Source organism: Alternaria triticimaculans (genome assembly GCF_023758025.1).
Source record: "Alternaria triticimaculans strain BMP 0046 chromosome Unknown scaffold_10, whole genome shotgun sequence".
Lineage (NCBI taxonomy): Eukaryota > Fungi > Ascomycota > Dothideomycetes > Pleosporales > Pleosporaceae > Alternaria > Alternaria triticimaculans.
Window position 1 is genome coordinate 335573 of NW_026055967.1, and position 27050 is coordinate 362622.

Consider the following 27050-nt stretch of genomic DNA (forward strand, 5'->3'; position numbering starts at 1 on the left):
CCACCACCTGGGCACAACCACCGGCACTGACTCGTGCACCCCGAAGCGAGCACCAAGCGGGAACCGAAACATATTGGCCCGCGTCTTGCCAAAGTTAAACTAGCCAGCCAGGCCAGAGCCCACCGATCACACGGTTCCAGCTCCCGGCTCTCGATGGGCAACCATGGTGTCGTCCCATCACATCGCCTTGGGTCTGGCGCCATGCCTACGCTACAAGGCACGCACATGCCATACTACACGCAGGAGTACTCCCTCCTACGAGCACAGTGTATTCCATACTAGTCACCTTCGCATTCGCCTCTCCCACATCCAGATGTCACTAAATTGCACTGCTGCCCATCTCAGCTGGGCGCCACGTCTGGGTAGAGAGCCGGTTTCTGTAGTAGGCCCGCCTGGGGATGCATGGTGCCAGGGTGCCCGGGAGATACCGCCTGGGCCAAGCACACTGTGCCGTGCGACAATGGCTGGCGCGCACAACAGCCAGATGGTCTGATGCTCGTCACTATCCATGCCGTCTCCTCGCTACTCTTTCCAGCCCCATCTCGTCCTTTTGCCAGAGTGCTGACCGCCCCCATGAACGGTTCTCCAACGGTGCTTTTTATGCGACGCTGCTGACTGACTGCCGGCTGGGACGCTGGAAACCAATGGCCAGCGAGGCGGATTCCAGCAGCCAGCAGTGGGCAGCAAACGGCCCACTCGCAAAGGATCACCGTGGCTGACATGCCCCTGCTGCCCTTCTGCTGGATTGCGCCAAGTGGGATCCTTTACCCGTCGTTCCAGCCACCTTGATTCGCCCCCTCCATTATCGGAAGCATGCAGCCCCAGTATTCCTGTCTTCCTCAACGGCCGGGATGCGCACTCTCCCGTTGCAGCCCTCCTCAGGGCCGGGGGCGATCAGATCCGCTTCCTGCTGCCAACAACATCCTGCGCGCTGTTTCGACGTCTTGGACATCTAATCGCAGTCAGACGCCGCCCTTGCTTGTCGATGCCGAGTGCATCTCGTGGTGATCATGTACCGCCGAATCGTGCATGAGGACGCCCGTTCTATCCGCAGCCCGGAGCGACTTGCAAAAGTAAATGCCATTAGAGTTTGCGGAAAGCGGAGGTTTCACCCTTCATTGATTGGGACTGCCGCCGGCGAACCCACCACGCGCACATGTCAAACGCTCTGTTGGTTGACTGCTGTCGCACTTAGGCTCCGACAAATCCCCCGGAAGTTACCAATCGCTTCACCCTGGCCGAACACAGCGTCGTCTTCCGCGCTTTCGCATTCGACCCTGATGGACCCTGTCGCTGAAACCTTGGTCGGTAACGTTGGATGGTTTGGTCGTTTTATGACGCCGTCTGCCAGTCTTCGCGTCTGGCGTCGTCTTTCCGTACCTTACCCTCGGCAATGGCTGCGCAGAGAGTTGCACAGCGTCGTGACTGAAGACCATCAACCAATGCAGTCTCCCGCCCTAGCTTACACGAGAAGACGCATCATGGCACCAGTCGTATATGGTTTGCAGCATTTCGCGTTGTCTCCTGCAAAGGTTCTTCAGCAAACCTGAAATCACTGCACCCACTGCGATATGCGCTTGGTTATTGCCTAAGGCCTGGATCCCACACTCGTTTCACTCTATTCAATTGCAGCCTCGCCAAACAACCTGAACCCACACCCGTGCTATCTCCATCACGCGGTAATATCGCACGGACTTGCATGCCTCAAATTACGCTTTGCAACGACTATCGCGCAAAGCGTGACAGCAGAGTACACCCGAAGTCCTTGCATGAGCCCGTGCTAAACCTTCAGGCTAGGTGCATGCCTACAAATGACGTCTGCGCTCCACCGACCAGACTTCCTCTGCCTATGCTGTCTCGATATCAGGCCATCTTTCGCTACACTCAGCGCCCCTGGAGGCACTACAGAGCCACGTTGACCTAGCGTGTTCAATAGACGCCGCAAGACCCAAACAGTCGCATTCAGCTCCTGCGGCTCAGTGTACTGGGTGCCTCTTGAACACGAACGTCACACTGGGAAAAGCCACGTCTTGACCCTGGGCCATCTTGGTCAGTCTACAGCAGGCGCAGCCTTACCCTCAGATACCGATCGTTCCAATGGTCGGGCCCAGGGACAGCCACCATGCAGTCAAGATGCTACACATGACGACCACCCCGCGTCCATATGGTCTGATAGCAGCAAGCACATACCTTTCTGTACATACCAACATGCCTTAAATTTCACAGGGTCTACTACATACGATGCGCTGGCATGCTGCGCGCTCCTGTGGCCACAATCCGGCAAGATCGGAGCGTACATCAAGCACCGAAAGGCTTGGAACAGTCCGACTTGTGCATTCCTCAAGGGTGGCCTTCTGGAAGCCCCTGTCTTTCTAGAAGATATGATCTGATCGGTGAAAGAATGTGAGAGGGACCATTGGTGCGCTCACCCCCTTACTTAACACGGGAGATTCGGCGGCTGCAGACGTTACGTCCAGCGGCATTCGACAACTGCACATATACGAGGCTTGAAATAGAAGTGCGGATGCAGATCATGCTGTTGGTACTGGGTATGCGCTGGTCAATCAGCATCACGGAGAGTGCAGGGCGCTAACACGATTTCAAGACGTTGGCTGTCTGTCGTATCGACTGCTATCTCTTTCCATTGGCGACTCGGAACATTCCAACACATAAGCTATTGTTCTGCAGACACCGTGACGTCTACCAGCTGACCTGGTACCCATGAGGTAACCTGTCTAGATCTCACACAGCCTTCATTCCAAGGACAACTATGCATCACTGATAATAGCGATGGTATTGTTCGTCGAATTTCCGTTCGGCCTCAAGAATGGCAAGTACACGTCACCTTACGCGTCAGTTTGTCTGCCCGTGTCAGTCTGCGCTTCATGCTGTGTCGGGTCGTTTCAACTCCGTCATGCACTTTGTAGTTGCGATATCTCGTCCATTGTCCTTCTGTTAAGACCCAGCGAGTCAATTCGCACTGCCAAAGTCGGCCGTCTCATCAGATTCTGCCATGCTAATGGTTTGTCCCTGCTTAATCGTCGAAACATGATCTTTCCTCTCAACGTACGAGTCATTAATCACCATCCTCATTCCATGTGTCTCACTCGTTCACGACTCGAATACATTAAGAACAACGTGATCGTGCTTGTGAGCTATATTTCCGTATGGACTCTTCAAGCTGCTGAACACATCTTCTGTTCTCTTCAGATCACACACTATTAAACCCAACCCTTTCTCCCACGAATCCCGGTCATCTCGCCGCACTCAGAGGACATGGTACCATCCTTCTCCCGGCTCTTTACAGCTGTACAGTGAGTCAGCATCAGGAGCGATCGACCGAGCAATGGTCACTGTACTGACCGTCGTCCACCATGACCGAAAAGAGCGAATCATAGACAAACGCCGTTCTCACAACCTCCCGTGCACCAAATAATAGCCGAATTGTCTGGGGTGCAGGGCCAGGTTGTGTTCTTGCGCGCACCAGACCATGGCTGAGGGAAGAGTCCACAATAGCGGCCTACGCAGTTATCCGGACGTGGTGGTATTGGTACCTGTGGTATTGGTGCCGGTTCTGGTGCCGGTGCAGCAACTGCACTGATAGCAGTAAGAGAGAGGAGAGTGAGAGTAAGGCTGAGGAACTGCATATTGAGGAAGCTGCTTATTTGAGTGAAAGGGACTGCGGCGTAAGCGAAGTAGACAGTATTCGACTATCGCTTTCAAGGAATGGGTGAGGAGAGAAATAGGAGGGAATCACTGGCTTTCTTATACACATCTTTCGGCGGCTTCTGAGTAAACCAACATCTTGCTCGACGACCCACTTACTCCACTTAATGACTGCACGATAGTACCTCCAAAAGTATCGATTCTGCATGCGCGTCCTTAACTCCACAACTTTGCGTCTAGCATTCTCGTCCTTCAGACGCAACCAACAAAGCCCATCACCTCGTGCATCGGCCTTCATTCGCCAGTATCTCTATTCCCTCTCGTATACCACAGAATCGCACATCGAAAGCGGATCGCGATAGGATCTAGATTGCTATCTAACCGTCATCCTCAAGTCCATATAGTCGAAGCGATGCGGCACAGATGGTCCTCGAACGCATCGGTTGGATAGCGGCAACGGCGCCTGCTCCCGCAACTAGTGGTCATAGTCACTTCGAAGGACCTATTCAAGACACCATATGACCGATCGATCTCGTTTTGGCGTGCGGCGTGGGCCAGAGGTGTCCTTCGTTGGTTTGCCAAGACCCCTTGCTTAATGCTTGATGTGGGACGGATCTTCGGCGAGTCGGACAACACCACGATGGTGTAGATGCGAAAGTGGAGATTTGAGGAAGATATATATCATGTGCCGTCGCCGTTGGAAAGAAGGCTTAGACTGAAAGGAAGTGCACAGTCATAGTATTTGACGTGGCTGATATGTAGACATCGTTGGTTAGAACTTATTCCAAAATAGAGCTCGCCCCACACTATTCCTATTTCCCTCCATCGCATTCCTACTCTCAATCTCAACCTCCTCCTCATCTTGATGTACGATTTCGCTTTCCACCACACCCCCCTCCACGTCTTTTGTACTCACTGTCGCCATCTCCTCTTCCACCCATCCCCGATACTCAAACCCGTCTTCCAGCCTTCCCGCGCCGCTTCTCCCCTCCTCAATCTCATCTCCACCCCCTTCCTTAATCTCAACCTTCCACTCCCCCATCATCGCTCCCTCAAACATAAACGCGCCCCTCCCCTTCCTCCGAACGACTATTTGCGTAACCTGCTCATACCCAACATGCCATCCATGTCCATCTCTCGACTCTGACTCTGGCACCCAACTGTTTCTTATTTCTTCTTCTATCTCTGTGGTCTTAGCGCGAGGTCGATTGGAAGAGGCTACGTTATCGTGGTATGCAGTGCCAGCGACGAGCGAGGGGGCGAATGCTGTGCTGGCCATGTCGGATGTCTGGGAGAAGGTGGAGGGTCGGTCCTGCGGGAGAGGGGCCCGGTGAATGACGCCTGTGTGGGTGGAATTTGGTGTGGAAGCTGTGGTGGTGAAGATGTGGGTGAGGCAGGAGAACGCCATCTTGACAATGGTTTTTGCAGGTATTTAAAGTAGTGGTAATACGGCAGACCTGACTTTCACTGCTATTAAGAGGAGTGATTAGATATATGTCGAGTGATACCGTCTGGTTTCCTGGTGTCTCGCTGCATTTATCTCGATGAAGATGTGAGTGAGCATCTATTTCGTAGTAGCATGGTGATGTCTCCCTTCTTGTGAGACATCTCTGTTTGCCAGACAAGGACTTGCTGTGCTTTGTTCTTGTCTCGTGGAGTTTTGGCGCCTTCTTTGTCGATGTACGAGACAATCAGACGTGTGTTATATGCAGAAAGCAAGACATGGTTCGTTGTAAGGCTTGCAGGTCTTGCGTGGTATGCTCTGTTTCTGAGGAGGCGTGGTTTAAAGTAGTGCATGGAGAAGTGTGTTCATGGTGCCCGATGGCATTCAAACGCCCTCTTCTGACTCAGAGTGCGATGCATACTCTGGTTCTTCCATCTCGTCCCATGGTACTGCGGTGACGCGAAGCGAACGAGCGACTCACAACTTCCGAAATCCATATGCACCCATCCAATCAGGTCCTCTCGAAAAGAGAAGTATCGTCAACACAAGAGCTTGGCATTCAAACGATTGTGGCATGGAATAGGAGGTTGGAACGTAATCCTAGATTGGCTTGCATCATCGAGGTTCTAGAAAGTCTATAAGGATCGCGAACACAGAGGGCCTCAGCTGGGGCTCATAACGCGATGTCATGCAGTTTGCTGGTCAGCCAAGTGTTTCATTCGTTGCTTAGCACTAACATCATCACGACGAACTTCTGTATGAAGTCAATTTGCGCAGTACAGAACCACGCGTCATGTATGTTCTCAAGTGAGTTCTTGCGTAGGATCATTTATTTTGAGTCTGATTAGGATGCCATCAAGTAGCCCCATTATGCTAATATGTACAGGTAAAGTCGTGTAGTAGAGCCAAGTTCATCCATCATATGCACATCTACTTATTGAAGAGTTGGATTGCGATAAGGTTCCAGCACTATCCCAGCGAATCCGCGCTTACAAGAAGAAAGCAGCAGCGCCAAGAACAGCAGCGACCTTTCCGGCGCCAACGGCAACAGCGGCGTTCTCGGTCTGCTCAGGGAGAGCGCTGGACTCAGCAGCGGACGCAGCATCGTCGCCGGTAACGGTAGCAGTGCCAGAGACGGTCTCAGCAGGAGCGGTGGTGGGCTCAGCAACGCCGGCAGGGCAGTGCCAGTGGTCGCCGTGGGGCTCGCAAGTGCTTGCAGTGGCCTCGTGGTCGTGATCGTCCTCGTCATCGTGGCTGTGGGATGCGGAGGCAGTGATCATGGTGGATCCAGAGGAGACGACAGTGACGGTAGTGGAGGCAATCGTGGAGGCAGGGCCGGAAGTAGCCTCCTCAGCGGCTTCCTCAGCGGAGTGCGAAGCAAGCTGCTCTGGGGTAGGAGCGCCAGTGGGCTCTGGAACGCCGTCGGGGCAGTGCCTTGATATTGTCAGTTTGGATGTATGAAGTAGATGTTCTCAGATTGTCTTACCAGTGGTCGCCGTGGGGCTCGCACTCACCACCAGCAGTCACAGAGACTGTGTCCTGTGCTACAACGGCGGCAGCGGCAGCGAGAAGAGAGATGACCGAGAACCTCATGTTGAATGTGTAGAAACGATCGTAGTTGTCTTGTCGAGTTAGATATGTAGGGAACGAGGGAATGTCCTGAGGGCTCGAATAGGATGTTTCGTGAGAGGTAGTAGGGTAAGGAAGTAACTGCAGAGCCTATGGGCCAAAAGTTTTATATCCCCATCTTCGGGTCGATGCTGCAGAGCATAAACCTACATGGCTGGGCGCCGAGCCAAGGCGGCGGATTGCCTTGGCGATGGACATTGCGGTACTCAGTTTCCGTAAAAGAAGGCAAAAACTTGCTCCTCGAGATGAACGATTGGTAGAAAGTGGTCCTGAGTAGGCGGATTTACCGAGTGTGACGCTGGAGTAGCGTACGAATGCCTGTTGGGGTCGGCTTCCATGCTTGGCACGTGGGATGTGGATGTGGTGGTGGAGTTGGTGTGCACGAAACGGGCAAACTGTCCGGTGGGTCGTTGAGACATGTGCGAACAGAGCCTTTTGATCAATGACGAGGTGTGATTCTGTCAGCATAGAATGTCAGTATTGCCCTATTGCGAAGCGTGAAGTGTTTGCAAGTCGAAGACTGCGAAGACTGCGTCGATGTGAAGACTCACGATGCCGCAGTTTAAGCGAAATCCGAGGTAATCCACCACTTCTAGGTACCGAGAAGAACATCAAAACTAACGCAGGTACCATGCACTGCCATTGGCATCTCCGCTTGTTGATCAAATCAGCAGCATGCTCATTGTCAGTCTTGTGGGATCGTTTGCCACACTAAGGAAATGCCCTGACCCTAAGACTCAACATACTGCTTGCGTAATAGCAGAGGTCGTCGTTCGTACCGGCGCGCCCGATAGGATCGGCATGTCGCTGGTGACTTGACAGTGGACCGGTAGCTGTACGTGATAATTTCTCTTTTTGACAACCTCATTCAAAATCTTCGTGAGCAGTATGCAGACGAGATGAAGCCGAAAGTCTGATCGATGTTCCATTCGAGCGTTTTTACGAGAGCGGAACTTCGCGAATATCATGTTCGCATGGTCCAACGTGGGCAATAACCACAAGACTTCTGAGGAAGCGACTGTGATCGAAATAGCCTGGTTGGTTGATTCGAAAGAATGATCCCATTCAGAAGTGGCTTGAGGCTCGGTTGGTTACTTTGCTGCAGCTGAGTGCCCTGCCAGCATGAACCTGTTCGCTGCTTAGGGAAATGGCTAATTTCCACGTATTGGCTGGTTGATCGAGTGAATCTGCCAGACGTTATTGGTGTCCTTTCCGGGCTTCGAAGCCAACCAGCGCGTATAGTTGCGCATATTCCAGCCTATTGTCAACGACGTCGTATGATTTTGAAGACCAGCCAACCCCTCAGCGATGGACATCTGCGGGTCTGCGGCCCGGTGTCGGCACTGTCTTATGGGTACATTATGTGTCAGGTTCTAAAATAACGCATCTCTTTCTCATAGAAGCATACTCGAAGTCGGGAATGTCCAGTCGCATCAAAGAAAGTTGTGATGTGAAAGCAAGCTTCCGGTAGAAGCCAGCCAACCGTCCTGCACAGGCGTCCCTATTAGCAGAGCTAGAGCAAGGCAGATAATTGCGCTGAGATATATCGAATATGCAGAATGCATACCGATAGGGAGAGGGGGTGACATCTTAACACTGTGGGCGTTTGTGGACCTCGGTGCGTAGTGAGGATTGCGTGTTGATGGCCTGAGCATACAAGGAGTTGGACCCTGAAAACCGCGCGGGCACCGGAAATGTCCGGCAGCGCTCCGATGTACCCAGGTCGGAGATGAACGCAAAGCACGTTGGCTCGGGATATCGATAAGTTCGTGAGTCTATGCGAAGGCACATTGCCGACGTTAAGATTGCCTAGCTGCCGCTTTTCTGAAAGCTTCTGCGCTGCGGACGTGCGCATCTTCCGACTTGCGAGGCGAGACTCCCGGTATCCACTCCCCGGTGACAGCCATGTAATGAACCGACCGCACCCCTTATTTCTCCTGTTACCATTGCATGCAAGTCAGTTTTGTGCCTACAGTGAGTCAGTAATTCAAATGTGTGTAGAGTCAAGTCAGGTGCAGAGAAAAGGATATGCAAATATCGTGTATATTGCTCGTAACTTTTTTTAGAGGTAGCCTTCTTGTCGCTAATTATGCACAAAACAAAGGAGATAAAGGTCTACAAATCTAACATCGTCATGAAGCGAACACGCCAGCAAAAATCTACTGCTTCCGCGCCTGCGCGTACTAATGCAATCCACTCTCGCCAGTCTCAGCCATGTGGTTCTGGCATTCGACCATGATCTTGACCATTTGCGAGATTTGCTCTAGGCGGCTGATAACGACCTTGTTGCCATCGACAAAGCCAACGCAGTTGTACTTGACACCAGTCTTGGCCGAGAACTCGCGGACGAGCTCTTGGCCGCGGCGGAGGTTGTGGCGAGGTACGCGGGGGAACAGGTGGTGAACAGCTTGGAACTGCAGACCGCCGTGGAACCAGTCCATCCAGGGTGGGCAATCGACGTCCATGGTTGTGCGCAGTTGGCGTTGAGGGAAAGACTCAGTGGGTCCGAGGTCGGCTGTGGGCATGCCCCAGTGAGAGAGGGTGATTTGTACGTGCAAAACCATGGTAACCATGTGCGAGATGATGACGAAGCCGACACGGATGGGCCATGTGGGAAGGTAGAGCCAGCAGAGAAGGTAGCCGAAGATATACCAGTAGCAGCACATGAAGACGATTTCGACGGGGCGTGTCCACCATGCTGCACCCAATTGAGCTGCTCGGGGTGAGACCAAATGCAACCAGCCGAGGAAGTACAGGTTGAATCTAGCAAAGGCCATGATCGGGTAGTAGAGGTACTTTTGGTAGGGGACGATGACATCGCATGCGGCGTCCCATACAAACTGGAAGTTGTAGAAGGATGATAGAACGGACTTGATGTAAGTAGGAGTGGTGGAAAACAGAGGGATGTTCTGGATGTCCGGATCATGCTCCGGCATGTTAGTGATGAGATGGTGGACGTTGTGGCTGGATTTCCACCAGCCGATGCTGAGGCCAGAGCAAAAGTCTGCGATGAAAGCGCCGATAAGGGTGTCGATGACGAAGTTGCCTGTGATTCCACGATGGCCAGCATCATGTGCTGTGAACATGATTTGTTGCTAAATCATGTTAGAATGCGTTGACCAAGAAGGAGGGAGTGGACTTACCCAGAAAAGACCAAGGAAGACTGCGGAGGTCATGTACCACTTGGCGTAAAGGAACCCGGCGAATGCGGCGAAAAGCAGAGCGTATCGAACCGACTCTCTGGCGTATTCTGAGTAGCGGCATTGGTATAGGCCCTCGTCTTTGAACCGTTGGTGCAATTCGCGGTAACTTTGTATGATGGTATTTTGCGTTTCCACGTCGAGCGAGGGGTTGTCGCGGAGACCTTCTTCGATCTCCCTCTCCTCTTGCTCGATGGCATACTGCTCCCTGTGCCTCTTCTTCTCTTCCGCGGCAGACAAGACTGGTGTCTCAATCTCATCTTCGCTTTGGATAAGAGGTAGCTTTTCGGGGTCGCTGGCAGGTCTGCTACTTGAGCGGTAGACACAAGTATCTGGCTTTCCAATCAACTTCTTGCTGATGATGGCGGCGGCCTTGTTCATGTTAGCGAGGACGGTAGATGCGAACGGGTGGGGGGTAGACCCACGGATCCCAGGTCGACGCTCCTCCCGCGACGTGACTTTTCGGACTCTGGCGCCGCGGCCAATCGCTTTCTTTCCGCAAGATTGATGTAGTAGTCCGGCGAGCGGATTGGAGGCTCCATGTTGGCCCAGGGCATCTCGACACGACCGATGCGATGCTTTGTCATCATAAGCAGTGCCTTATTGGTGTGATAGCTGTTGTGAGGTCAGTATTAGGTCAAGCTGGGTTGCTTACTCAACGCTTCCGCAGTATCCGGCGACATGGTGTGGCCGAACTTTGCCTGTTGCGGAAGGGCTGGTAGGGCTGGCGATATTTAGGCTCGTCCCGCATTACATACATATTGATCTCGTCTGTCGCGTCTCTTCCCACCATGTGCAGGATGGCGAGACGGCCGCCCGGATGCCTGTTGATCCATTCTCCGAGATTCAGGACATAGCCCTCGTGGATTACGATTGGCTCGCCCTCGGCAATCTTTTGTGCGATCTCGGCGGGCGCGATGATTCGGTGTCGCGACATGATGGCTGGGGCTGGTTGTGAGAGGTGAGGGTGGGCGTGTTTGGTTAATCAGCGGGACAGCAGGATATATACGAATGCAGGAGCGGGCGAGCGAGGGCGCTGGCGAACCTGGGTACTTTTTGGGGAGATTTCCCGCCTACGCCGTGCGCACGGTTCGCGGGCCAGGCGAAATCTTGGAGCGTTTGCTTGCGAAGGGGGCGGAGCCGTTTGGTACGTCACTTTGGTGGCACGCATACGCACGCGGGAGTCGGAGGTGCCAGCGAGTGGAAGAGCAACAAAGGAGGCACTCCCAACGGTACCGCACAGTGGGCCCGCCCAAGGCCCTGTAGCTCGCAAATTCACCCGCCATGGAGCCTGCGCTTGCCCTGGAGCGACCAAGCCCCGCGAGACCCTGAGGCCCGCGGGAGATCAATCTCGCAGCGCAGCGTATAGATGGGCCGGCGTGGGCACGAGAAATAGGAGAGTGGGTAACGGCTTCCTTTGCTCCAGGTGCCCACGGGCCCGCGATAGGCAGGTGCAACGCAGCATCGTCCTCGCAGCGCGCGCCAAGCCCTTGGGAACACGAATCGAAGTCCCGAAGGCCCAGATGAGCCCGCATGCGGACTAGCGCAGCCAGCATCCTGGGGACCTTGGACCCTTTGGACCCTTTTGCGGGAAAGTCGCCCCGCACAGCGAACGCCTCTGACTGGCCATGCGAGCCTGGACGCGACCCGCCAATGCACCGCGGCAGGCAGGAGCGAGGCAGCCAGGGCATCCATCTCGCAGTCGGCCCTGCTGCGCTCCCCACCACCTCGAACCATCGCAGGGCAGGGAGATACTTGTCTGTCACAACGCGATGCAATCAACGCTATCACCAAACTACAGCGGGTGACATCCTTGGCATCAGCGCCACCGCGTGCTGCACGCCTGTGCACCGGGCAACGGCCTATCTGTCCCGATCGTCTCAAGCGCGTATCCAGTATCCGTAAAAGCAGTTTCAGTCGCCTGCCTAGGTCGTATTGCGTATCGATCCCCATGCGCTATATCCAGACGCTCCACACAGGTACGCCGCGCGTACTCGCAACATTCACCCCGTGCATGTCTAGCACCGCACATCAAACATCAAGCTGCTTTTCCTCCACCACCACTGCCGCTTCCGCGTGCTTTTTGAAGGGCGGACTCGGCCCCTCAGGCACTGTCCAACTGCCTATACGTGTACGACGGAAGCCATTTCTACTCGCAATGCCCCCGCCCTTCGCCCGCCACTCCCACACCTCGAAAACATAATCACATCCGAGTCACCCACCTCCTGAAAATTCACCGGCAGAATATTATTCATGATACCTATGGTTGCGTCAGCGTGCGCGTCATTAATTATTTCGGGCACCACGAAAAGACCGAACCGCCGTTTTGACCTGCTGGGTCCATCACGCATAACCTGCGTCTGACCAAGTCAGCTTACCGCCGAAGAACCTCAACTATAATGTGTTCCTATATGGTTCCTTGTAGACTTGCGAAGGATGACCAGTTGACTGCTCGGGCACGAGACTAGGCGCCGAGGCACAACGATACAGCCGAATCCTACCCTCCTGCACGTCCACGATCACGCGAGGTGGCTTAGAACCTACACATGGCAAGTGCTAGCACTGAATTTGCTGAACAATAGCTACAAACTCGGTGCATCTCTTCATGCCCTACACGTCCTTCGAAAACGACGACGACGACAGTAGCCACCTGGCAGCGCAGGCATTGGCATCTCGACAGCGGCACCCATAAGCGGAGGCGATGATAAGGATCACCCTGTTGAATCGCTACTCCTGAGATGGTTCACCTGTGTCCTGGGCGTTATGCTGGCCGATCACACAGCGGAACCGCTAGCACAGAACAACGACGTTACGCAATAGGAATAACAATCAACAATACAACGAAGGCGGGAGAGCATTTGCACATGCGTCGCAGGGCATGGACATGATATGGATGATGCATGCATCCGGAGACGTGAAGGTTGTCAGATCCAGCATTCGAGATCGTTTTGCTGCGCATTTGGTTTTTCTTCAACAAAGTTCAAGATGCCGAACGTATAAATGGTACGCCCACGACTAGCCTGGCGAGCTATACTAGCATCCGCAAGCTCTGCCGCTTTATGCGTACTTTCGCGCTATGGCAGCGGCTACGTCAGCGCAATAAGCTCCTCGCAATTCACGAGGTGCACAGCGGGGTAGCTGCGTTGTGGCTGCGCTCAAGCTCACATTGTAGTTGTGCAGCTTTGCGCCTAAGTCAATGTCTTGAAATTTGGAATTACTACCTCAGCACGCGTCATATCTAATGATTTGCAGGAAGGAGGCAACGTAGCCACTGACTACAATGTGAAGACGCGCAAGTATGCGACGAACAAACCACGTATGACGCTATAGACGATCTTAGTTGATCATAGATGTAACTCATCCGACCATGAATTAATCTGACCAGACCATCCAAATACTTGGCCTGACCATGGACTAAGCCAGCCTGACCATGCGAATTGTTGAGCTGTCCTCGAAAGTTGAGCTGTCTTCCAAAGCTAAACAGACCTCGGACACAATATGATCTTGATCATCTTAACGTTGCCGTCTTGATGGATCATCTCATTTTAATCTCAATAATTTCCGTTTGATGTTCGTCAGGAAGCGAAAAGTTGTAATAACTTGGAAGCGAAAAGTTGTAATAACACAGACCTCGGAAGCCGAGCTGGCCTAGGACAGCTCGCCCGACGGCTGAAAGCTCACCCGACTATGACTAGCAGTTCATCCGGCCATGACTAGTAGCTCATCAGACCATGACTAAGACCTGATAGGCTAGGGTCATCCCCGAACGATCGAGACTAAGAGTTCACCCGACCATCGCTAAGAGCTGGGCTGACCTTGACTAGAGCTAAGCTGGCCATAAGTAGAGCTAAGCTGACCATGTGTATGAGTTCATCTGACCATGGAATTGGGACGAGCCAACTAATACTCCAACCTCAACCGACAGATGCGCGTGGGTTCCTTGTTCAAGACTGAAGTGGTCATATCTTCTGTTCTCAACGTGGAACCCACGTGCATAAATCGATCGAACTTGTAGCTTCGGTAGGTGTGGCGAAACTGTATTACAAGTGTAAAGCTACCCACGAGCAGTCGCTCAGCCTCCTCATCCTCAGCGTCAAGAATCCAGTCCATCTCCCATCTACCGCATCTCAGTGCCTTCCATAACCACGCCCATCCTACAACTCCTCCTTATCCTCCTCATCGACCTCTGTATCCTTAATAGGATCTTCTTCGGCATCGCGAATAGCCTTGGCAAATTCTTCCGCCTCTTTAGGACTATTCGCAAACAAGTGTTCCCTGACAAGTCTCTGCGGCGTCTCGCCAAGCCACTGGAACAAGCTAAAGTCCTGGTACTTGTCTGTACGGAAAATTTCGAGCACCTCGACGTCCTCATCGTCAGACAGGTTCTCGATGAAGTGGCCCATGTTGCGAGGGATAACGCCTACGTCGCCGGCTTGGAAGTCGAATGTGCGCGCTGTGCCTTTGGCGGCGAAGATTGTCACGCGGGCGCGGCCAGCGATGAAGAAGGACCATTCGTCTGCGTTGGCTGTGGTACAGAGTTAGTTTGGAACGAAGGATGGGTAAGTGAGTGACTTACGGTGCCAATGCATCTCACGGATTGCGCCAGGTTGAATGCTCAAGTGTGCTGCAGCGACAGTCTTGGAGATGGGGAAGTTTGTCGAATCGGTGATGCGAACTTGACCACCAGTTGTGTTGACAGGCTCCTGAGCAAGCATCTTGTGGGTGAACTGAATCTTCGACTTCTTGTATCCCTTGCCGCCACTTGGAACCTCATCGTCGATGGGACCTGGCTCTGAGCCCTGGAAGATGTACTTTTCCTTCTCGGGGATCGCCTTGAAGACTTCTGGCGAAACGCGGAAGTTCTCACCCAAGACGGACTTGGGCGTGAGTCTCATCCAGTCGGTGAGCAGGAAGGTAGAGTCTTCAGAGAAGTTGCCATCGTCGAACACGAGTAGGAACTCGGTGCCGTTGGGGCTCAGGCCTTGCAGCGAGTGAGGATGGCCAGAGGGGAAGTACCATAGGTCACCCTTCTCTAGGTCATCGACGAAAGAGCCACCTTCAGGATCGAGAGCAGTGATGCGGACCTTGCCTTCGAGGACATATGCCCATTCGGCTTCCTTGTGCCAGTGGAGTTCACGAATGACGCCTTCCTCAAGACGCATGTTCACGCCGGCTAGCTCCTTGCTAGTACCCAGCTCGCGGACAGTCGTCTCGCGCGTCCAGCCACCCTCCTCGATGCGGATATGCGAGTCGGCAAAGGACCATCGCATGTTGGGGATCGCGCCATGGTCGGTGCTGGGTGGGCGGACGAGATCTGGGTTTTGTCGTTCGCGCGCTCGGTTGCGAGGCCCTAGAACACTCGCTCCGTCACCATTGCGCTGGAAACTTTGTTAGCATGTTGACCATCATCGAGCTAGATATTCGTCGTTCCGCGGAGGAATCATCTCAATGATGGACTCACGTAGGGTAGTGGCTGAAGCTTGTCACCTTGCGAATCAATCTTCTTGTCAAATGGATCATTGTTGCCAGGCTTGTACGGATTGAAGACTTTGTTGGGTCCTGCGTGGTGTCGCGCACTGCCAGCCAGCGGCTGTTGTTGCTCCAATGGCGCAGCCACAGCACCACATACGCCAAGCGCGACCAGTAGAGACGGAAGATGCATGACGGCTTCAATTGACCTCAAGTGAAGAAGCTGAAGAGGATCGCGAAGTCGAAAGTTTATTCACCCGGCAGGCGACGCCCTTTTGACATGCCGCGTGCATTGCGCGTCCTGCAATGCCGTGTGCCGATGACGACAGTTCTAGCCATGATTATTTATGATGCTTGCTTGACACTAAGCAATCAACCATCCACTCCCACGCCATCTCCGCGCATCAATCACCATTTTTCCACGCACCATACCCACCAAAACCGTTTCCCCGCACATCAGACGCATTGCTTGTACGTGTACAGCCACATCAGGAAGGTCTTCAAGCCACACGTCCTGAGATATCCTGCAATTGCCGCCGCGGGCGTCGAAAGCTTAACTGAAGCTTGAGTCGAAGTGCCTGTCGATCTGCACGCTGGCTCGCGTCTTCCCGGTTGTGCTGACGCGATTATCTGCACCCCGCCCCAACTGACATAACTACCGGTCCTCGCAGCCCTCGCAATATACGACTACACGATCTCATCCCACACGTGCAACCATGAGCAGCGTAACGCGCAGAGACGCCACGCGCAGCGGCGCAGACGAGGAAACGCCGCTTCTCGGCCGAAATGGACCAGCCGGCGGAAAATCGGACAGCAAGGGGACTATGCAGCGGCTCAAACGGCACATGAATGCCGATGTTAACAAGAACTGGGCAGATCTTGTTTTGCTGTATTGTTACATTGTTACTGGGCTACTGGATAGCTCGGCTGTCTTCATATGGGGCTCTTTCGTGAGCATGCAGACGGGTGAGTAAGACGCGCCATCTCTTTTGGACCAGAAGCTTACTCAACATACAGGTAACACCGTGTATCTTGGCTTGGGCATTGTCGCACCTTCTGAGGGCATCCGTTGGATCAAGGCATTGACGTCCATTGTCGCGTTCTGTGCTGGCTCGTTCTGCTTCGCGCGCTTTCATCGCTACTTCTCACCTGCCAAGAGATGGGTGCTCATCGTATCCTACACATTCCAGATGCTACTCATTGCTGTCGCTGCATTGATCGCTACTGTCGGGAAAGACACCAAGGAAGGTCTTCATTGGCAAATGATTGTTCCACTCGCTTCGGTCGCTTTCCAATCCAGTGGCCAGGCAGTCACGTCGCGCGCCCTGAAGTACAACGGCCTGACCAGTGTCGTGCTTACGAGCAACTACTGCGATCTCTTTTCTGACCCTCAGCTGTTCAAGATTTCGAATGTGGAGCGCAACAGGAGGATCGCTGCGCCCGCGATGCTGCTGTTGGGAGCCTGCATTGGTGGATTGTACGCGCACAGCAGTGTAGGTCTTGCAGGTGCCTTGTGGACTGCTTGTGGACTGAAGCTCTTGGCTGTCTTCGCGTGGGTCTTTTGGAAGTCGGAAATCATTGTGGAAGAATGAAATGTCGCTGCCACAAGAAATTTTGGTCGTCCAGTAGAGGTCTTCCTGTTGGCCTCAGTCAGCCACGCCCAACCATGGTACGACCGTCGCAAGAAAGCATACACTATATTTTTCTATATGCTGCCCACAGCCTTCTCCAACCATTACTCATCCATCTTTTGGACTTACGTCTCTACAAACCTCTACCTGAAAACAACTCGTGTCTACAATACAAGATGAAGCCCAACAAACAGGGTATTTATGGCTTCGTCAAGAACCGCGATGTGCAGCCACTGCTCAAGTCGGAACTTCGAGGCCTTGCTAGCATCCAAGACCGCCTTGCTGAAGTTACGGTGGTAGCATTCGATATAGAGGGAGTCAACCAGCGTGGTTCAGAGGCGAGTGAGCTTGGAGTCGCAGTATTACGTCCTAATTCAAAGCCACTTCGCTTCTCCTCCTCTATGTACTACTTCTGGAATCAAAACGATATCGAGGCATTTACCATTCGTATACGAGAACGACGATACTGGCCTATTGTTGGAACCATGGCCAACGAGACCAGGGAAAGTGCCGGCGCGAGACTATACAAATTCTTGTCCTCCATCCAAGGCGAACTTATATTGGTTGGTTTTGGCATGCAGAGGGAATTCAAATGGATCAGCGATGAGTACCCGGCCATCGCAGCACTGTTCACTTCTTGGTGCGATATACAAGAGCTTGTCGCCGATTCCTACAAGAGCATGACCGCCGAACCCGACAAATTACTTCCTCGATATCGTCAGCCCAGTCTAGATCGAGTCATGAAAGCTCTGAAAATAAGTGGATGGCGATCCAGGCATGAGAAACATGGGGCGGCTGCCGATGCCGTCAAATTCCTGGCCGTTCTTTCCGCACTCTTTTCTGGAAGGGTTTTGTATGAACTCCCCGAACCGAGCATTTGCCGCTTATCACGTCTCCCACACAAGAAGTATGATGAATATAGTGGGAAACGAAATGCGCGTATTACCGCGTGGGATGGAAGTAAACTGCCTTTGCAAACACCAAACGGTTTAGCGGATTTCTGCGCTCCTTATCATGGGTTACTTGCTGTGGGTCTCGATGCAATTGATGTAAACTTGGCAAGAGACAGAAAAAGGATATGGTGGGTATCGTTTCTAACACAAGACGCGCTCGACGAGTTCATTGCCAAAGTGCATGGGTCGCTTTACGAGGGAGTGAAACTGTTCGTTACACCAATGGCTCCACCAAACAAGTATCTAGCCGCCAAAAGGTCGAATGAAATGCCTTGGAAACAGCCGAGAACCGTTAGTAGGTACGATGGCGATGATCTGATAGCAGCTTTCGAGTAAGTCAAGGAACCGACATCGACTCGGATACACTCGGGCTAACTTTTACAGTATACTCAGCACCGTAGGTGAATGTGAAGAAGGGTACGAAACCAGCAATACTCGCCTGTGATAGCGGCCTAAGTCCTGGAGTCACATGTTGTCACCGATGCGTTTGCTACCTCGCCAACTCGAACAAACGCTCACTTGGCTTCGCGATCCCGACGCAAACAGCTCTGCCGTTAGCTGCCTACAGCCTTCCGGTTCTGATACCACTCCACAACACAAGCACAACACCTACCCGACCTTGCAATCTTAACCGCGAAGGATGGCGCTCGAATCGCTGAAGAGGTCCTTCGGGACTATGATGAATATTAAGAAGAAGAAAGAGCCATTCGAAGATTCTATCATGACAACCGACTCTCCCGGTCAAAGCTTTGGCAGCCTAAGCTCGTGCGCCATGTCCATTGATAGCGAAGACGCTCCACAAGACAGCGGCGTCGACATCAACAGCCCACCAGTACCGCCTCCCAACACGCAGTCTGACCAGTACAACGCCATCGACACCGTAAACCTACACATCAACCCCAACCCTATCAAGACTACAACCCAAACGTCTCCCACTACCCCAACATTCACCGGCCTCCCTCCCACTCTCCGCGCACTAATCTGGTCCTACGCCGCTCCCGCCCCGCGAACCCATTTCCTCGAACTCCACACCTACAACACCATCGACCACATCCCGCGTCTCCGCTACATTCCCCCACTCCCACCGCTCTTCTCCACCAACCAAGAAGCCAGAAACTTCAGCATTGCACATGAAGGTGGAGAACTCGTTAGTTTCACTTCGGAGAGCTTTACCGCTTTATTCTCTTTTTACGGCCGAAAGATCGGCGGGGAAGAACAGGAGAAGGAGTTCTACTTCAATTTCGACAGGGATATCATCTGGTTGAGTGCGAGATTTACAGCTGCGTGCAATACCACTGAGACAGTTCGGCTCACAACATTGTCTTCTATCCTGCCGCAGGCCAGTCTATCCCGCATTCAGCGCCTCGTTATCTCGTACTCGGGTCTGGACTCTTACGCGCTCATCGGTTCCTACTTGCGCCCCTTTGCGCGTCTTGAGACGTTGTATCTATGTATGAACGATACACGTATGAAGGAGAATGTGAAACGGTTGCTCAAGAAAGGTGTACCCGCTGATGGCGTGACATCGGAGAAATTGAGGAGCATGATTGAGCAGACTGAGGCTGATGAAACGGATGATGATGAAGAGAGCGAGGATTTGGCTACGGAGAGGTTGGAGGTGAGGGCGAGGAGGAGGGTGCTGGAAGCGTACTTGAGGCTAGGAGAGTAGTGGGCTTACTGCCAAAAAACTCATATCAGTTGAACGGCGTGTTAAACGTCATGTTGATGACTTTGGGTATAATGAGCTAGGCGCGTCATTCCAGCGAAATACCATGATTTTAATTTGGCCCCACGACGAGGGCATCGGATGATACCCAGCGGGAAAGTACGTAGCATGTGCTCATGAAATCGATACCAGCATCCCAAACAAGCAAGAATCCTAACAGGCCTGGAGTCTACATCGACCTCAGGCCACCTATATTGCGTGTTTTTATATCAATGTAGGCTGCAGACCTGTTTAGATTTTTCTTAGGTTGGGGTACTAAACGACCATATCATCCAAGCTTGGCGACTCACCCACCGTCCGCTTCGATAACTCAAAGCTCAATACAGTATGATCCATGTAGTACATCAATAAGCGCCATCGGCGAGGCTTAGTGAACCCCTCTTGATCAGGTACTTCGATATCCTCTGAAGGGTCAAACATGCCTGTATACCTGTGAGCCCTACGATACACGTGGAAGTAGTCATCATCATCATCTTACCTTGTATAGGCGCTACAGCCACACCAAGCAGCCGTTCATTCGGCCCTCCTGCTATCTCCGTCTCATTGCCTGACCGAAACGGGAGAAGGTATTCAAGATTGAAGCCATACCGCGGCTCCCCAGTGTCCTTGTCTCTAGTATAGTACAGACTGAAGACGCCGACACGACCGGCCGGAGATCCGACTATGAAGATGCCCAGCTCGGGTATCTGGGAGAAGAAGCAGTGTCGGTCGCAAGACATGAGGGAGTCTACCCATCGCTCTGGATGTAGCGGTCGTCTTATCGCGACGATGGGCTTGAGAGGCACATTGAGTGATGTTGCGGAAAGGCCTTGGACGAGGAATATGTCCTCTTTGGTGAAGATTAAGAATGGGCCACCCATCTGTTCTGCGATAGGCCTCAAGTCATCGATCAGGCGATACGGCGCTCTGTTAGGGCTGCGCAATGTTCCGGGTCGAATGGAAGACAACAGCGTCTCACTTATACCAAACTGCGCTGTATGTTAGTCACCTAACGTGTCTTTAACTTCAAATATGAACGAAGAGGAGATTTGCTCCTCGTAATGCTGCACCTCATACAAGAAAAAATTTGAAAAGGTCTGCAGACTACATAGACCCAAAACCATGCAAAGTAGGTGACCCAACATCAACGTAGGCTCCAGGATGTTCAGTTTTTCCCCAGGTTGGCGTGGCTATACCCTCTGGCTACGTTCTGATTGGATACAGCCGACAAGAGATTGCTTTATATGTTGCAAAAGGTACAGTAGAGACTACACTTACAGATTGAGCCAACTCCTCAAAGGTCATTCCGAGAAGCTGGTGATTCGGATCAATATCTTCTTCCTCGTTGTTTGTCTCGTTCGCTTCACTGACTACTTCGATTTCTTCGTCATCTGTACTGTCCTCTTCGTCGTCTGTGTCGGGATGGTATTGATGAGAGGTGGTTTCGGAAACTTTGAACCGTTTCTTCTGGTCGGAGATATCTAGGAAGTCGCTCGAGCTACATGTCGAACTCGCAGTCTTGCCTTCGTCTAACGGTAACTCGTATGCGGATCGCGTGTCCAGCGCTATAGTACCCCATGCCCCGTGGAGAACATTTTGCGCGCCCGGACAGTCGCACAGGAATCTGTGAGATATGTAACGAGGCGGCTTCGAGAGATCGCTTGCGCTGGCGCACCAGCCTAACTGGAATGTAGCCACCTCTCTCTTGGTGTACAAATCCCACATCGATGTCTTGCCATCAATGCAGCTGCTCAGAAGCCAGCGACCGGAGTCACCGTAGAATGATACTGCGGGAACATTGTTTGTCGCTTGAAGGGTAAAGATACTGTCCTCTCTTCTGCTGTATGGGAAACCAGGGTTGGTACCGTGGTCTGGGGCTTCCAATTCGCTATCGGAAGCGAGCGCGAATGCGACTATCGTTATCTGATGAGTGTTCTGTTGAGGTTAGAGGAGTAGAGCGTGTGAGAAATCAAGGTTGTCATACCGCACTAATCGCGATCATACGAGTCTTGCGCTGTACAGCCAAGCCCCATGCACTTCTACCGACATTGCAGTGGAGAAACACATGGACACCGTCCTCGTCAGCAGGCTCCTGCACGTTGGTGCGCCGTTCCAACGCTCGGTGTATCTCTCGAGTTCGATATATAATAACGTCCCCATCGTCGCAGGCCAGCATAAGCATCTCCTCGTTGCCGACATAATCGACCAAGATGCGACAGATAGAGTGAGGATTCGACGGGTCAATTCCATACCCACGAGTGCCAGATTTTGGCGGATGTAACACAAGCTCAGGTTTATCAGATAAACCTTGGTCTGGAAAGCTTGGTTGATAGACATGAAGCTCATCGACAGAGGCAAGAAAGTAGAGATTATGTTGATGCGAAAGGCCCGTCAAGTCGCAACGCCAATCTCGCAAATCTGGAGGCGCGACACCATCGGCGAACTACTCCTGGTCAGCGGCAATCTTAGAAATTAGAATATCAATGGGTCGGCAGGTTCTGAACGGAAACTGTATGACTATGTTGCGCTAAGGCCATGGTAGGCTCTCGCCATGCTCACAGCGACTCAGTAGCTCGTGGGCACGCATGCAACTCACCCGTTTTTCTCCGTGGTGATCACCCGTTGGTATACAGGCGATATGTGAGGACATGGTGAATACCGCATTCTTGCTCCAAGCGTGGTATTAATGATGCGAAGTTTGTGTCGGAGAGAGAGCTTGTGGTGGTTGGTTGTGACGTGAGCTAGCGCCATCCTACCAAGGTAGGTACGGCCCGCGGCTGGACGTGTACCACGTGCTAGTGCATTCACCACTGTACCTCATACAAGGGAAAAACACCCTAGAGCCTACGTTGTCGTTGGGACACCTACTTTGCATGTTTTTATCTCAATGTAGACTCTAGAGTGTTTATTTTTTGCCTTGTATAAGGTGACTGCTCGAGTATAAAAAGAAGAAGCGGGCACGGAAAATAAGTCTCTCACGGAAGAGGGGTTATACTCAACACACAGTTCACAGTTCGTGCTCAGGGACCAGCGGTTGAAAATAGGCCTCAATGTCACGAGACTTTCAGCCCTATTCGGTATTATAATCTTATAGCGCTATGAACGTCATAGTTATATATGTCTCTCGTCATGCTTTCTCGTCCCAAGACCACGGCCGATGCCAGACCACTTGCATAGATCTTTCATAGAACATCAACCCCGTTAGATCCAGTATCCGAACGCCGTCTAATGCTTTGCGGTGACCTTGTCACCAGTGAGCTTCTCAACAGCCTCCTTGGCACTAGAGACTCGTTAGCGGAGATTTGAAAAGCGGTATCGTCAAAACTTACACATCGCCCAGAGCAACCATGCAGACCGTCTGCCAAACGCCAAGACCGATTCTAGGAGTAACGCCACGGTAAAGACCCTTGATACCGTTGTTCGAGTAGATGTACTTGAACGCAGATGCAACATTCAGGTTCTTGGGGCGGTTGGGGTCAACAGTCTTGGACTGAAGCTCCACGCGGATAACCTCAATAGGCTGGTTCCACGCGCTCAAACCACCACCGAGAGCTGAAGCGGTGATCTTCTCAATCACGCTGAGCTTCTCGCCGTGCTGCTTGTCCATAACCTTGCGAATACCAGTTTCCGCAACACGAGACAGACCGAAACGGGATCCCCAGTTTGTGACCTGGCGCACCGCGACAGCGTTGACACCACGGTTGATACCGCGGAGACCCTCCGCGCGCCAGATGCCCATGAATGTCTCGAGCGTACCCGGAGGCTTCGCACCGGTGGCTGCGACCTTGTGCTTTGTAATCTCGACCGTCTTCATGCAAGTGCAGAAACCCATGGTAGCATAGGCTTGAGCGAGACCACCCGTCATACCACCAGAGATACCGGCGAGAAAGTCGGGGGCGCCGAATGACTTGGCGTAGTATTCGGCTTCGGAAGCGACGAAGAGAAGGACGGCTCCTTTGGTGGAGGCTTCGATCCAGGCCCATGGAATGAGACCCTGGTAGACTGTACGATTGTTAGCGGGATTGTCCGGAAACTGTAGAACGCATACTGACATCCAAGAACACCTCCACGCGCCCAGATGCGACCAATGGCTCCCGAGAAGCCTTCAGACCTGTTGGCAGCCATGGTAGTCTTGACGACCTCCAACGGCTATCATCGGTCGTTAGTGTGCTTCCGGCGAAGTTTGTTGCCTGAAATTGCATACCTGTCCCAGAGTTGTCACTCTGTCATCTTCAGTCAGCTTCAATTGCTATCTTGGTGGTGAAGTGGGATGTTTACTTACTCAAACATGTTGAGACCAGCACCAACTGCGCCTACAGTCAGCACACATTCCCGCTCTCCATCAGCACGCAGACTCACGCAACAGATTGCTAAACTTGACCGGCTTCTTCTCGAGCGATGGCGGGCCGTTCCTCGCCATGCTGGGGACGCCCGTCGCAGGTGTGGAGCTCATTCTCTGGGATTCTCTTGTCGAAGATATGCGGCCTGACCAAGGCAAAAGGGTGCTCCGTCGCAAATGTGAGTAGTATCAAGTGTGTGAGCAAAGCGAGGAAAGGGATGCATAGAAAAACGGTATAAGCTTGCGAGGTGGTCTGTGTTGCTGGTTGACCGCCGTCCGGGCGCGCTATAATTGGGGTTGTCCCTGAGGCTATCGGCCACTTGGCGGAAGAGCCATGTCCCGCAGCTGCTTCCCATCCGCGGCCATGTACCGGGCGAGGGGTCTAGCATTGCTTTTGCCTCCAAGTACTCTCCGAAAGTCACTTTCTCTATTACGAGTATGCTCATGTTTGCTTTTGCGATTCCATGTACAGCTATGTAGTACACCACCTAAACAGCGAATTGTTGGGTCGGATTGGCGTCGGGTCGCACTGGAGAGCTCAACGATCCGCATCGGTTCCCCATCGCTCAACGAAAGCTACCCACGCTCCGAATATCCCGGTTACTTATCTCACCGTTCGTTGCTTTTTGCGCCGATGCGATTGGGCGAATCTCATACACCTGGAAATGGCCCGAAGGCACTCACGACAGTCTTCATCGCAACGGACACATAGTATGAACTTCATGGAGCGTAGATTTCTGATCATCAAGACGTGAGAATACAGCAATTCGTTCACTAAAATGTAGTGATGTAGCGCCGTAACGCTCCCATTCCCTATCCTTACATTGCAATTCTACACAGGACAAGGTATCTCTGAATGTTAAACAAATTCCTCCACATTCTCCTGGCCGTAGAGCACGTTGCAGTAACGCGCTTACAACTTAGCACCAACCAACTTGGCGTAAGCCTCAGTGCTGAAAGACTTGGGCCTCTCGATGGGGGCACCGACGGCACGGTCAATGATGAGCTGGGGAAGGACACCGAGCGCACGGGATACACCGAAGAGGACGGTGTAGTAGTTCTGCTCAGTGAGGCCGTAGTACTGGAGGAGGACACCGGAGTGGGCGTCGACGTTGGGGTAGGGGTTCTTGGTCTTGCCGTGCTCAGTGAGAACACCGGGGGCAATCTTGTAGACCTGGCTGACGAGCTTGAACATTGGGTCGTCGGGAAGGTGCTTCTGGGCGAACTCGCGCTGGGAGACGTAGCGGGGGTCGGTCTTGCGGAGGACGGCGTGGCCGTAACCGGGAACGACTTGGCCAGCCTTGAGGGTGGACCACAGGTAGTCCTTGATGGCCTGGTCGCTGAGGTCGTTGCCGATAGCCTTCTTCATCTTCTGGAGCCAGACAAGGACTTCCTGGTTGGCCAGTCCGTGGAGAGGACCAGCAAGACCGTTCAGGCCAGCAGCCAGGGACAGGTAGGGAGAGCTGAGAGCGGAACCCACCAAGTGGGTGGTGTGGGCGCTGACGTTACCACCCTCGTGGTCGGTGTGGATGGTGAGGTACAGGCGCATCAGCTCAACGAAGTCCTTGTTCTCGGAGAAACCGAGCTGGTTGGCCAAGTTGAAGGAGTAGTCCTTGTCCTTCTGGATGGGAGCAACCTTGCCGTCCTTGTAGATGTTGCGGTAGATCTTGGCGGCGAGGGTGGGGAGCTTCGCGATGAGGTCCATGGCGTCCTCAAAGGTGTGCTCCCAGTACTGCGACTTGTGCATGCCCTTGGCGTAGGCTTTGGCGAAGTTGGACTCGTGCTCGAGAGCAGTGACGGCGAGAGAGAACTGGGCCATGGGGTGGAGGTCGCTGGGGCAGCGGTCGATGAGCTCCTCGACGAACTTGGGGACATCGGAGCGGGCAGCCCACTCGGCGGAGAGGTCGCGGACCTGCTGCTCGGAGGGGACCTCGCCGGTGAGGAGGAGCCAGAAGAGACCTTCGGGGAGAGGCTCCTGACCGCCGGGGGCCTTGGGGAGGAGCTCCTGGCATTCGGGGATGGTCTTGCCGCGGAAACGGATACCCTCCTCAGAGTCGAGGACGGATCCCTCCCAGACGAGCGACTTGATGCCACGGGCACCACCGTAGACCTGGTCGAGAGTGACCTCGCCGACAACAGTGTTGCCGTGCTCCCTGGGATATGATGTCAGCGGTGCACTGGGGTGGGCGCGGGGCCGGCAGCACGTACTTGCGGAGCTTCTTGATCTTCTCGATCTCGCCGGGCAGCTTGTTGGCGAAGGTCTCCTTCAGCGACTGCAATTGGCCTGGTTAGCGCGTGCCTTGGCCTCTCGAGAGAAAAGTGGCATACCTGAGTCTTGCCGGTGGAGTAGCAGCGGAGGCCATTGAAGGCTGTGGTCCGCAGAGGGGCGGCGGCGCGGAAAGCGCTCGACAGTCGTAGAGCAGAAGCCATGGTAGTGATGTGTGAGGAAGGACAAGAGGGCGGGCGGATGGGGGGGAGTTAAAAGGCTTCGATCGGGACGATGCGAGAAAATATCGGTGGAGCTCGCACGGTCGTCATGGTCGCGCAACCTTGCAGCGAAAGGAATGCTACCCGCGCGGGCAACGTTCGGAAGTCCCTCAGTTCCGGTGCTGTGGAGGGCCAATGGAGTCGAGTGAAGCGTAGTCTCGCACGAGGCTTCTATTTGGCGGAAAGAACAATTCGTGCTGCCGGCATGTTCTAGTCATGTTCATGTTCATGGTCAATTTCACTGCTTCGCAGACAGGTACGCAGCCGCTACTGCCGGTTTCCGAGCATACAGGCCATAGTATGGAGTGCTAAGCTTGGGACGTGTAACAGGTCATGCAATCGCCTCGGCACAGTCTTGGTGCTTGCTGGAGCGGATGGAGAATACGTCAAAACGGCGGTGCTCGTATGCAAGGCACAGTCTCTGCTGTGGGCCACGCAGCTCAGAGGCCACATGTACAGAAAAGCTGAGCGATCGCTGGGTCAACAAATGCAGGGCTCCAGATGCTGCAAGCGTCGGGCCAGCACCT

General features: G+C 53.3%; 8 protein-coding genes across 8 annotated transcripts; 2 read left to right on the plus strand and 6 right to left on the minus strand.

The window, feature by feature from the left end:
- Positions 1–6099: 6099 nt before the first annotated feature.
- On the minus strand, positions 6100–6703 carry J4E78_006998 (uncharacterized protein; the record flags this gene model as incomplete). Its single annotated transcript, XM_049367608.1, has 2 exons — positions 6100–6544; positions 6597–6703. The coding sequence occupies 2 exons, from the start codon at positions 6701–6703 to the stop codon at positions 6100–6102; spliced, it is 552 nt and encodes a 183-aa protein (XP_049220578.1).
- A 2219-nt stretch (positions 6704–8922) lies between these two features.
- J4E78_006999 (uncharacterized protein) lies at positions 8923–10876 on the minus strand (the record flags this gene model as incomplete). The annotated part of the gene is made up of 4 exons (XM_049367609.1): positions 8923–9834; positions 9883–10311; positions 10365–10554; positions 10698–10876. The coding sequence occupies 4 exons, from the start codon at positions 10874–10876 to the stop codon at positions 8923–8925; spliced, it is 1710 nt and encodes a 569-aa protein (XP_049220579.1).
- Positions 10877–14093: 3217 nt separating this feature from the next.
- On the minus strand, positions 14094–15601 carry J4E78_007000 (uncharacterized protein; the record flags this gene model as incomplete). The annotated part of the gene is made up of 3 exons (XM_049367610.1): positions 14094–14464; positions 14516–15317; positions 15401–15601. The coding sequence occupies 3 exons, from the start codon at positions 15599–15601 to the stop codon at positions 14094–14096; spliced, it is 1374 nt and encodes a 457-aa protein (XP_049220580.1).
- Positions 15602–16124: 523 nt separating this feature from the next.
- J4E78_007001 (uncharacterized protein) lies at positions 16125–17000 on the plus strand (the record flags this gene model as incomplete). The annotated part of the gene is made up of 2 exons (XM_049367611.1): positions 16125–16374; positions 16426–17000. 2 exons carry the CDS (start codon positions 16125–16127, stop codon positions 16998–17000), a joined length of 825 nt encoding a protein of 274 aa, XP_049220581.1.
- Positions 17001–18632: 1632 nt separating this feature from the next.
- On the plus strand, positions 18633–19661 carry J4E78_007002 (uncharacterized protein; the record flags this gene model as incomplete). Its single annotated transcript, XM_049367612.1, has 1 exon — positions 18633–19661. The coding sequence occupies one exon, from the start codon at positions 18633–18635 to the stop codon at positions 19659–19661; it is 1029 nt and encodes a 342-aa protein (XP_049220582.1).
- A 401-nt stretch (positions 19662–20062) lies between these two features.
- On the minus strand, positions 20063–21699 carry J4E78_007003 (uncharacterized protein; the record flags this gene model as incomplete). The annotated part of the gene is made up of 3 exons (XM_049367613.1): positions 20063–20686; positions 20976–21632; positions 21682–21699. 3 exons carry the CDS (start codon positions 21697–21699, stop codon positions 20063–20065), a joined length of 1299 nt encoding a protein of 432 aa, XP_049220583.1.
- A 1223-nt stretch (positions 21700–22922) lies between these two features.
- On the minus strand, positions 22923–24117 carry YHM2 (Mitochondrial DNA replication protein yhm2; the record flags this gene model as incomplete). The annotated part of the gene is made up of 6 exons (XM_049367614.1): positions 22923–22977; positions 23027–23699; positions 23750–23846; positions 23902–23920; positions 23980–24004; positions 24057–24117. The coding sequence occupies 6 exons, from the start codon at positions 24115–24117 to the stop codon at positions 22923–22925; spliced, it is 930 nt and encodes a 309-aa protein (XP_049220584.1).
- An 832-nt stretch (positions 24118–24949) lies between these two features.
- On the minus strand, positions 24950–26466 carry J4E78_007005 (uncharacterized protein; the record flags this gene model as incomplete). Its single annotated transcript, XM_049367615.1, has 3 exons — positions 24950–26189; positions 26245–26309; positions 26365–26466. The coding sequence occupies 3 exons, from the start codon at positions 26464–26466 to the stop codon at positions 24950–24952; spliced, it is 1407 nt and encodes a 468-aa protein (XP_049220585.1).
- Positions 26467–27050: the final 584 nt, after the last annotated feature.